General features: G+C 36.6%; 1 protein-coding gene across 1 annotated transcript in view; it reads right to left on the bottom strand.

Annotated features, from left to right (window-relative positions):
• LOC126336838 (beta-galactoside alpha-2,6-sialyltransferase 2) overlaps positions 1–12,655 on the bottom strand; it is an 82,671-nt gene that overhangs the window by 22,096 nt on the left and 47,920 nt on the right. Inside the window, exon 2 of the mRNA XM_050000918.1 lies at positions 6,201–6,400. Within this exon, the coding sequence (XP_049856875.1) occupies positions 6,201–6,400 (200 nt within the window). The remainder of the gene's footprint in view (positions 1–6,200; positions 6,401–12,655) is intronic.

Below are 12,655 nucleotides of genomic sequence, written 5' to 3' on the forward strand. Positions count from 1 at the left end.
TGGTCCAACTGAGGCGCCAGGTGGAAATGGCATGGCAAGCCATTCTACAGGACTACATCCAGCATCTCTACGATCGTCTCCATGGGAGAATAGCAGCCTGCATTGCTGCGAAAGGTGGATATACACTGTACTAGTGCGGACATTGTGCATGCTCTGTTGCCTGTGTCTATGGGCCTGTGGTTCTGTCAGTGTGATCATGTGATGTATCTGATCCCAGGAATGTGTCAATAAAGTTTCCCCTTCCTGGGACAATGAATTCATGGTGTTCTTATTGCAATTTCCAGGAGTGTTTTTTTTTTTATTTGTAATATAAATTTTGTATATGGTGTTGTATAAATGTTAGTTGATAAACATTGTATTTGTGACGCAGTCTGTCCAGCCATGGCTGGTAAACAACGAAGATATAGTAATAAAGTATATTTGACAACATTGACGCTGGTACTTGAATGTTTCGACTCTCAAAATTGTGGCTGTCTATACTGATGGTGTCCTTATCATTTTGTCAACTAGAAACTACCATATGTTTTCCTTTCTCACCATTAACCAGTATACCTAGTTTGCTTCCTTCTAGCATAAATCAAGATGTATCTGCTGTCATACTAGTCAGAGTTTCACCTACCTTCACCACATCATCTGCAGATGCAAGGAAAATCTCTCTTCCAATCATTTCCATAATCCTGTTACAGCCAACTGCACACCACCATTTCCAGTGCAAAGTTGAACAGGACTGATGACAGAGTGTCACCCTATCTCAGCCAATTCTTAACTGTGAAAGGTGCTGACAACTGATCTGCAAAGTGTACTAGTCAACTTGATCAGTTGTAAAAAGCTGCAATCACCCTAAAATACTTCATTGGTATAATGAACTCCTATGTTATCTTTTGGAGGGGTGGCCTTTAATGCTTTCATATGCCTGCTGGAAGTCAATGAATATAAGGTGTAAGTCTTTATCAAATTCATTAAACTTCTCCATAATTTGTTTCAGTGTGAATACCTCATTCACATAAAAACTTATTGCCACCAAAATTCAAGGATGCAGGTTATAAAATTATATATAGAGAGTACACATTTGTATAAGGTTATGTTATAAAAAGTGCTCGCTCAAGGCATCACAAAGTTGCCAGTTTCATAAGATATAACTCATTATGTAGTGCATTATATAGTTCACAGATCCTCCAAAATAAACATTAAACCATTAAGATAAGGTGGAGTTTACAACTAAATTAAAGAACTTTCTGTTGCATGGGTCCATCTTCTTCAATAAAGAGTAACTTCACAGAAACTGTTTAAATCATTGGTTTAGTTTATTTCATGATTAATGTCAGCACTAAAATACAGCAATATGTCATACTATAAAAATAAAGGGTTTTAGAGCAAGAGGAAGTGTCTTCCAAAACATTCTGACACACTATGAACTGATAGGCTAAAAAAACTGAAGAAACTTATACTGTGAGCATCGGTAACATTAAGTCATTTTATTGTATTGCTCTTAAATAAAATGTACATCTTACACTTCTTTCCACATCCCAGAGATTGCTTGGCATTGTGTCCATATAATACAATTATTTTAATGTAATGTAAACTAATACTTTCATCTAGAAAGAGCTGAAGAAGAAAAGGAGTTGGGAAGGAATTATTCAGTGTTAAGCTTGAGGACCATTCTACAATATCTTCTCGTCCCTTTTTTCTCTGAAAGTATGTATTACAGTTTCACAAACCTGGGGTTTATATTTACAAATATTTTCTTTTCGCCAAGTTTCCTAATAACAGGAAGCTGTCAGTACTAGTTCTTAAGCAAGTCATTCCCAAAAATATACAATCATATACCATTTTAAATTACGCCACTCGTGACTATGATCATGAAAGACTTAAAGTCTTAATGAAGAAATGGTGCATTTATGCAATGAAAGAACTGTTTGGGTTACACTTCATTTCTCTACATCAATTGTTATAATGTGTTTCATCAGACTGTCATCACCATCTCCTGCTGCAAAATTTTTCTTAACAATTTCAAGATTTCCTGTTTTGCTTATTTTTATGATAGAACCTAATGATGGTAGTCCGCTGAATAGATTATGCAATACAGACATTTCTTTCACTGTATTCTTGGTAGTATCACAGAACATTATTATGGCAACAATCTATCCTTTTACACTCATTTTGAAAAAAAAGACCATTCTTGTGAAAATACTGTGAACAAATGCACAACAATGCACACATCATCATCATTATGCTATTGATCCACACCTCAGATTATTTTTGTGTCACATATATTTCTGGAAGAGAGATATATATCCCTACCTCTACTTTACCAACAAATGATGCTCACAAAGTATAAAACAATGTAATAATTTAATATTTAAAAGAGTACTACTGTTGTGAATGTTTTTGGTATATGTTTACTTGTGATGAGTAATTTGGAGAAACGACTTGTGTTTTTGAAGTGGGATGATGATCACATAAACTACACAAGTGGCTGGATCCACAGGACCATTTGTTTATCCTCCAAGAATCATCACCCCAGATCAAAGAGACATATTGGCTCTGATGCAAGAGCAACAGATGACAATATCGAAAGCAAATAAACTGAGCCAAAGAACTTGAAATATGTATTCATTCTATTGTTTATTTCAATATGTCATCTTGGCATTTACACTGCAATAGAGAGTTAAGGAACTATTGTATTATTCCATGTAAAGAAATGTTTAATATGAAGAGTTGCTGTATTTGAGAGCAAGAATATATGGCCCACAGATCTGGGAAGTGTCATTTATGTGCACTGTTGGATATTGTGCTAAATCCATAGCTTCCAACATTTACTGCCAAATCTGAAGGCAAAGTCTGAGCCTTATCCCTGGTATGATTAAAAGTGAGCTTACATCACATTCAGTAGTCACCACTCATGAGAAATTTCAAGTTCTATAACACTAATCATTAATATGAGGAATATTACACTATGACTTTGATTGTCGGCCTGTGTGCGCAGTGTTGTAGTGTTCAGTGTAGAAGCTTGCTTTCTTGACTTCATAAAATATTTTAATTAGTGTTGATCACAGTCTAAAAGATGCAAGGACTTGTTTTTATTTTTTGTTTTGCTTCTTTGTCATTTATACATTCTAATACTGTACTATTATGCTGACAACAGCATCACAGTGTAGTTTGATCTCTTGCTGCTGGAAGGAGATGAGTACATACTCGTTAACATGTCATGTTATCTCAGCACTGCCACTTTACCAGAGATCCCAGAGCTTTGCATCACTTGCATTAACATATTTTTCAGGAAATAAATTCCTTAACATGAACCTCAAATTTACAGTGTGTTTTGCATAGTTCCTCTTCCAAGATACTCTAGGACCAGTAAAAACATCAATTAAGGAAAAGAGACAAAATAAATTAACTTTCTGGCACATTCACCTTTAAACTCAATGTAATGTACACATTGTTCATCTTAGACGTTTGAGAATCTGTCTAATATGTGATTAAACAATGTCCAGTGCTTTTCAACATTTTTCTGTGCATAGTGTGTCCTAAGTAATTATAACAGTGGTGGTGGTGGTGGTTAGTGTTTAATGTCCCATCGACAACGAGGTCATTAGAGACGGAACGCAAGCTCGGGTTAGGGAAGGGTTGGGAAGGAAATCAGCCGTGCCCTTTCAAAGGAACCATCCTGGCATTTGCCTGAAACAATTTAGGGAAATCACTGAAAACATGAATCAGGATAGCCGGAGATGGGATTGAACTGTCGTCCTCCCAAATGCTAACCACTGCGCCACCTCACTCGGTAATTACAATAGTCTAAACAGAGATGTGCACATTTACAAAGTAGGAGAGACTATTGTTATCATCTCGAAAGGCACAACACAAAAAGTGTAGACCACAGCTCCTCTTATGTGAGGATCAAATTTTATAACCAACTTTTAAAAAATTTAAAACTCAAGTGGAAACTGCTTTAAAATAGCCTTGAAGGAGTTTCTTATCAATATTTTTTTTTCAAAGTATTAATGAATTCCTTTTAGAGAAGAAGAATACTTCCATTTATACAAATAGTATTCATACGTAGCATTAATCAGGTTATGTAATTATTTCTTTTATTTTTATTGTTCATAATAGTTTCCACAATGTTATGATAGGAAGTGTAAAATATGCCCACAATCTAGAACAAACCCGTATATTTTTCTATTGAGAACAAATAAAAATCTTTGGCACCTCTAATTAACTGATAAAGAATTAAAGAGATTAAAACAATATATTAAACAAGTGATCAGTTCAAAAAATAAACAATTCATTCATGCAGTCACAAGTCATGTTCTGTAAATTCCAGAGTTAATGTTTTAAATATTACTTGTGTGGATAATAAATATATATTTATCAGTGAGATATGGAAGCAACTAAGTGTCCTTAATTGAAAAAAAATATTCTTTGTTAACCTTTTTTAACTCATATTCTATAAATACCATCATGTAGCAGCACCACGTGGAATATTGGATTATTCGAAGTATATGGTAACAAAGAAAAGGTGCAAAGCTAAAATTCATGCATTAAAAGTAGCAGTAAAGCCTCTTATGTGAAAAATGTTGCTTCTCTCCCATTACAAAAAATATCTGCTATTGCTTGCTAAATAAATCTGAGAGTTATTGGACGGAGATGTGCAATCATACATCATTTGCTGATGCTAGCAGTGGAATGGTTTTCTGAAATAATCTGTCTCATACTAAAAGTAGGTGCCAATACTGTGGGCACTGCATTTCTTTACCATTATCTGGTATTTACATAGCAATTGAAGTCAAACTATACTCTAGCAACAGCTTTGTCATACAACTTTTTATGCATTATTTTGATATTCTTATGAAAATGTCAGTGCAGACACTAATGAGCACAGTGTTATTGTACCCTTCTTTGCAAGAGCTACTGAAGTAAAACTAAGAAACTACATTTATCCCTTGAGATGACTGTATACCACAAAACTTGTCTTGTTCCAAGCATTAGTCAAAAACTTTGATTTAATATTTTTAACAGCCTATGATATACAAGTCTGATTATGTAACATGAAATACACTGTGTAAGCCTACGACAGCTGTTTAAGAGGGTACTGCTGGGTCCATATTTGTGCTATTGTCATTTTGTTCTAAACAGTTGTTAATTCATAATACCTTCCCCTGAATGTCATGCAACGCCCTTATATTTTTCATGCTTCATACAGTGTATTAAATTCTCCGCAAATAGCAGTATATTATAACATAGTGACACTTGTACTTATCATTCAACATTGGCATTGAAATATTTTCACTATATTATTTATCATGCTGGAAAAGTTCCATTAATAACATAATTTTATATGTCAACAAGCATAAAAACAATAGCATGATGCACACATTTAACTCTAGAACATTTTGCATAATTCCAGTAAATTATCATTGATCAATAGTCTTCCTGTATTTTCCCTAGTATTTATCCTGTCAAGTATGGGGTCCACTTTTATATGGCAAATTTTATTTTATTATTTAACTGTGTAGCTGGATGCTCCTACTGATGCCAACAGTTGTCAAGGAAGCTAAGGGAAAGAAGTTGTGTGGAGCACCTGCCTGTGAATCATGTACCTTTGTTAAGTGCATTGTCATATTTAAACTGCTTGCATCTCATATTCTCTGATGTGGAAGTTAGGGTCCAGCCCAACAATTGCCTAAATGAGCATGGTCACTCATGCTGTCACTAAACCAGCTGACAGTTGTTAATCTGCCATGTGGTTTCAGTGTGGGTCTGGCACATCTCCCTATCTCACAAGCCAGTGAACTGCATGTTCTGCCATATGAGCGGATACTAATCAACAGTACATTAAGAATAGCTAACATTTCAGCATCAGCAGGTATCTGTAGTAGACCACATGGTTTCAAATCCTTTCATCCAAGGTGTCGGAGATGTCAGCAATCACTGATTGAGTAGCATATGAGAAAATGTTCATCCAATGAACAATAAGTAGCAGGATTTACTATGAGTATCATATACTGCTATACAAACAGGAAGGAGACAATGCTAGAAAGTTGATTTTCCTCTTAAACCACTGAGCAAAATTTATCTCATAAATTAAGACTGTGGGTATGTTCAATGTTTCTCCAAGTGTAAATATTATTTTCATTATTATTATTATTATTGTTATTATTATTATTAGAAGTGACACCAGTAAAATTAAGGAACAAGCTTACCTCTTCAAGAGTTGATGAGTAATTACTTGGATCCCAAGCAAGAAGAGAGATACCTTGATAAAGTGCTGATGTAAGGAAATTGAATTCAGGTTTTGATACAACCTGTGAATTAAGAATGCGCAGAGTTGTCTTTGATCCAACATCAGATTCATAACCTTCAGTTGGTGCATGGTTGAACCTCAGAACAACATCATGTGTATCTAAATCATATAAAGTCAAATGTCAGTATGGTATTCATGTAACAATTTAAGTCTGCACAGAAAAGAAACAAATGAAGCAAAATAATAATGCATGCCAGAACTGAACTAACATTATTCATTATTACAAAGCACAAAGCAATTTGTTTTCAGAAACTTCAAATATATGTCTTTGGATCATTGCTTTTCTGATTTGTAGAACTGCATTTGCTGACTGTAAGCCTCTGAAAATAAAACTATCGGGATATATTACTCAGTGAGCAGAGAACCACAGTGTAGGAATACAAAATTTATTTCAGACAAAGACATGATTACACTAAGTGTGCTCCCTTGGATAAAATCAGCTTGTTCAGAGAATTAGACTGGGAGCATGTTGTCAACTCAGTACACAAATATTTACTCTGCAAGGAAGAATTTCAGAACAATTGTAAGATGACCACAAGTATCTTAGTTATGAAGCTGTGATTTGATGCTGTACGCTTTAACATTATCATAAAACAAGGAGGGTCATGTTATCAAGCAAAACTGATACTTCTTGAACCTACATAGAAAGCATCTGGAGATGGCTGAGCACCTTTTTGAAAGTCTCATCTATCCAACTTCTGGAGGAAAAAACATGCTATCTACATGTTAATGGGAATTCTCCATGAATTTATAAAAAGGGGATTATTATTATCTTTCTCCATATTCATGGATACTTTCTTTCAACCCAAATATGGAAAAGATGAAAGAGGAAAAGTTTTGCTTTGTTGCATAAGTGGCACAAGTACAAAAAGTCATAATGCACCGGCAGAGAAATGCTCCTATCAGAGCACAGAAAAGGCAAATATGCTCATATTTACAAAAATACTCTGACTGAAAAGTGGGGTACCAGCTGCACCATTCTACCTTCCTCAGCACCTTTAAATATGTTCACAAACATATTCATGCTCTTTCTAACATGTAACTCACCTCTCACTCCCACAATCTGCCATAAATGTACCCAGATACTCCACAAGCCAACACATAGTGAGTAGCAGAAGCTACCCTGTCATTTTCTCCCCTGTTCCACTTGCAAATAGAGCAAGGGATAAATGACTGTCTATATGCCCTAATTTCTTGTATGTTAATGTCATCATCATTATGCACAATGTACATTGATGGTAGTAGAATCGTTTGGCCATCAGCTTCAAATGTTGGTTCTCTAAAGTTTCTCAATAGTGTTTCTCAAAAAGAATGTCTCCTTCCCTCCAGGGATTCCCATTTGAGTTCCCAAAGCATTTCCATAACACATATGTGTTGTCTGAACCTACTATTACCAAATATAACAGGCTGCCTCTGAATTGCTTAAACATCTTCCTTCAATCCAGCCTGGTACAGATCCCAAACACTCACGCAGTACTCAAGAACAGATCGCATCAGTGTCCTATGTGCAGTCTCTTTTACAGGTGAACCACTCCTTCCTAAAATTCTCTCAATAAACCAAAGCTGACCATTTGCCTTCCCTACCATAGTTATCACTTTCTTGTTCCTTGCAATGTTACCCCCAGATATTTAAATGACTGACTGACTGACTGTCAAGCAGAACACTAGTAATACTGTATCCAAACATTACAGGTTGATTTTCCTACTCATCTGTATTAACTTACATTTTTCCTTCCCATTGCTGGTGTCTCTTCTCACTGTCTCTGTCTCTCTCTTCCTTGTAGCCATTGTCACTGATTTGTCTCTCATTATCACTGGCTCTCACCATGTTCCACTTTCTCTTTCTCTTTATTCTTCTCCCACTGGGACTGTCTCTGTCACACTTCTCTCAATGTCTACTATGTTCCATTGCGACTGTATGCCTCTCTTTCTCTCGCACTGCCATTGTCTCCCTCGCTCTTTTTATGTCACAACCACTGTCTACTATCTTCCAGTATTTTTTAGTTTTCTGCCACTTTCTTACTGCCACTTTTTCCTTCTTTCTCTGCAAAAAAAATGTGAATATGTTTGTATGCCAATATTTTTGTGAAAATTTGACAGGTGCTCAGGAAGGTAGAATGTGGCAGCTGGTACTTCACTTTTCAGTCCGAGCTTTTTAATAAAGAGTAGCATGTTCACCTGTTTAATGCTCCTCTTCTTTCTGCTGGTTCCCTTCTTTTCCCTGCCACAGCAAGGCATGTCACTCATATGAAAAGAAGTTTATAGGCTAGCAAAATTTTGGTAGTTTACTTATGTGGAACAGAAATAACACAGAACTAATTTTACACCTCAGATTGGAGTTCATGAGCACAAAAACGTTTCTTGTGCTTTAGTTTCCGGAACCCTTCTGATGATAATGGAGACACTTTACAACATGTTTCTCCATTGTATGTCACTACATTTTCACTTCACACTGCAGCTTATATGCATATTTTATGTGCACGAGTATGGTAACTTCAAACCTCTGTATCTCGGTAATGAATAAAGATATCTAGAAAATATTCAGAGCTGTTTGAGACTGGAATCTTAGGAATATATCGTAAAAATTACAGATATTTGCTGCACATAGTGATCTCAGAATCCACAATTGGGTTTTGGTCTGCTACTGATGGCATAAAAAAGGTGGAAAATGCATTTTTTTTGTGGTTTTCTCAAGAACTACCAATTAGTTTAAGCAAATGTATCATTCATTCATTCATTTGGGTATAACCATCAGTTTAATTAAATCACCTGTTTATCAAGGGTATACCAGTCATCAGTCAACCTGTTTAACGTACACCTATTACAGAGCCTGAGACATTAAGAACCTCATCTCTAACTGAGGACACATATCATTTAAGTAAGTAACAAGAAACACACTTTTGCACAGCCATTGCATCATCATTCTTATCTGATAACCAGGCTGTTAGTGCCTCCTCTGAAGATTATACTCTGCAAACAGTTCATCTGCTGCACAACACACTCAAAATAAATGACAATGGAAACTCTAAAACCAAAAACAAAGTTGAGGCCTTTAAGGGAAAGGTAATTATAAGATAAAAATATGTTCAGTTGCCACCTGTATCAAAAATATCAAACTTTAATTACAAAGGCCGCAATATCACATATGAATACAACCAAGACATCCTGAGAAAGTTATCCATTCTCAGGGATGTGCAGCACAATATGTAGATCATTGGCAAATACCTATGGCACAGAGACCCAGACAAAATTCTGCAAGACAGTGAAAGTCCTAACCCTTTTGTACAACAGGGGAATATGGAGCCTGAAGGCTAATGGCAAGAGTCAAATTCAAGCCACAGAAATAAAGTTATCAAGAAGAATCAAAGGTTGTAGCGAATGGATCACATCCACACTGAAGACGCCAGAAGATAACTGGTAATCCTTCCAACATCATAAAATCGAAGAAAATAGCCAAAAATGGTTCAGCCATATGCTTTGAATGGACAATGAGCAGCTAGCAAAAACAGGGTGTTGAATACTGACTGACAGGCAAAATATGCTAATGAATGCCAACAAAGAGGTGGACTGATAGACTGGAACAGTCCAATAGGTCGAATCATGATGTAGATGATGATGGAACACTTGTATGGGCTTCCATTCTAGTGACTACCTTCCCATATGGTTACCACAAACAACAGTGCCTGAAACTTATGCATAAGCAGGATATAAAATATGGTAGTTTACCCGAGTGCTCTGTATCTGGTGATATGCCTCAAACACCAAGAAGAGAAAAAATATGTTTCCTGACAACAGAACTGACAGACAGAATGATACTTATGACAGAGGACCTGCCAAATTTATTTCAACCCTAAAGGGACAACACCTAAATGCTTTGCCTTCAACAGAACCCCCCCCCCCCCTCCCACCCCCAATGTGAAGAGTTTACAATTAAACTACAATAGCAGCCCTTTGGTTGGAGTAGAACTATGTAGACTTCTGAACGAAGTACAGGCACATATAATTTATCTCCAAGAGCCATAAATGCATGGTGAAAAACTTCCAGGCCTTTCCGTAAATCTCACAACAATTACTGTGACCCAAAATACCAAGCCTGGGCTTGTAATAGTGAAGAAAATTACACAGTCATAACAATAATACAACCATATTCTGAACATGTATCCAACCTGAAATTACGCATGGATGAGAATCTTGAATCATCGCATCCATGTAGGCACAGTACTATTATGACATATGGCCTTTTTCTGACCAAATAAGACAAAAGACTACTCATACTTAGTGACATCAGTGCATGGTCAAAGCTCTAACATGTAGACAGAACAGACAATAGTGGACAAATCGTAGTTTACACAATAAATGAATGCCAGCTCTTTGATCTAAACAAAGCAGGACAAACACCTACATTCTGCGGCAATGTAGGAGGAACGAGCAGTAGTGACATCTCATTAGCAAATGTAAAGTCCATACTGTATCCCAACAAATGATAAATACTAGAAAATAGAAACAGTGTCTTCTTTCAAATGAAGCTGGCTGGCAAAAATTTGCACTGAAACAGAAACTCTATTGGTTTACTGAGGCAATAAACTAAGACAAGATACTAGTGAAAAAATGATACATTACCAAAAAGTGAAAACAGCACAAGAGAGAGAAATAACACTAGAACTACACAGTGATGCAACACAAACATATGAAAACAAACTACACAAACTAGACTGGATCACTGGAACAAGTTTGTCAAAACTCAGCTACAAAACAATATATGGGGGAATCATTCAAACTTCAAACAGGTAAGGTAAAGATGCAGACACTACTGTCAACTCTTAGCCACAAAGAGGTCACTATTACAGGGGGCTGGAAATGTTCAGCAGAGCACCTGCTGAACAAGTTTCTCCCTGATGATGAAAAAATGAATAGCTAGTAACATCACACAAACTTACAAAGATAAATTGATGACACCTACACAAATAGCTCTATTACTGTCCCATTTGCCCAAGGAGAGCTAGTGTTAGCACTTAAAAAATTAAAGAATAAGAAGACTCCCAGTCCAAATGGCATACACTCAGAAATACTCAAAAATACAGTTGCATATATCATTTCTACAGCTACCGAATGACGCACTGCTGTAAGGTAGGGTCCCTGCCATGTGGAAAGAAAACTGTGAAGATAGTAATCAGCAAAAATCAGGGGATTGACACCCAACAGACCCAAAAACTTATAGGCCCATCTGCCTCTTGAACACTTCAGCTTAAGTACAGGAGAGATTCCTGTGTAAATGACTACAGTCACACAGAAGAATCTTCAGTCTTAGTCCACATCAAAACAGTTTTAAACCCAAACACTCAATACACAATGCAATTAACCACACACTGGAAATAATACAGGACATGCCAGAAAAATACGTAGCAACAAAAGCAATATGCATAGCCAGCACCTTCAACAATCTCTGGTGATCTGCCCTGTTCGCAAGGCTACAAGAGATGCAGACACCAACAGTCGTATACAATAGCTTACTTGACTACTGCAAAGGTAGGATGACTCAATGGTAAGCAGGAATGCAAAAGGTTATCAAGAAAATAACTGAAAAATGTCCACAAGTCTCAATCTGTAGACCAGTTTTCTAGGCTATTGTCATGAAGCCACTCCTAAATAATCTGGATGAAAATGCTTGGGTCAAGGGCAAAGGTATGGCAAAGGTATAACAGCCTACACTGATAAATTCCTAGCAGTAATAACTGTGAACTCGAGAGCACCGCTTGAAAGCATGCTTACACAGCTCCTTGTAAAAATAACTGATTAATGCAGCCATAATAATCTCACAAGTGTGGCAAACAAACAGTATATTTACTAGTCAAAGAGGAACTGCAGAGAAAACCCACCATTAGACTAAACAACACTAGCATACAGAGAAAAATAACAAGATACCTAGGTACACACCATGACGAGTGACTGATGTTCAATGAGCACATAAGACTCACCATTCAAAAAGGTGGCAAGACTAATGCACAAACTTTCCACACTAAACTCAACTCACCACAGACTACCATTGCAGACAATATGAATATATCATACAGCCCTCTTTGAAGCTATTCATGTGCTTCAGAGCAAGTGTCTGGTCACATCAACTGGCACAACCAACAAAACTATTGTGACGTGTGGACAAAGAAGTGCATTTCTCAGAATGTCAGGGGCATTTGGCACCATGTCTCTGGAAGCCCTATGCATTTTTCTTGCAACATGCCCCATTTATGTAACCATTAGACAGAAAGTAGCAGCATACTGGCTCAAAAGGGGAAGACTGGACATGGTACATGAGATAACAGGAAAACATGTTACAGAAAAATGCCAATTAAATCT

Source organism: Schistocerca gregaria, chromosome 2 (assembly GCF_023897955.1).
Source record: "Schistocerca gregaria isolate iqSchGreg1 chromosome 2, iqSchGreg1.2, whole genome shotgun sequence".
In the NCBI taxonomy this organism is placed as follows: domain Eukaryota; kingdom Metazoa; phylum Arthropoda; class Insecta; order Orthoptera; family Acrididae; genus Schistocerca; species Schistocerca gregaria.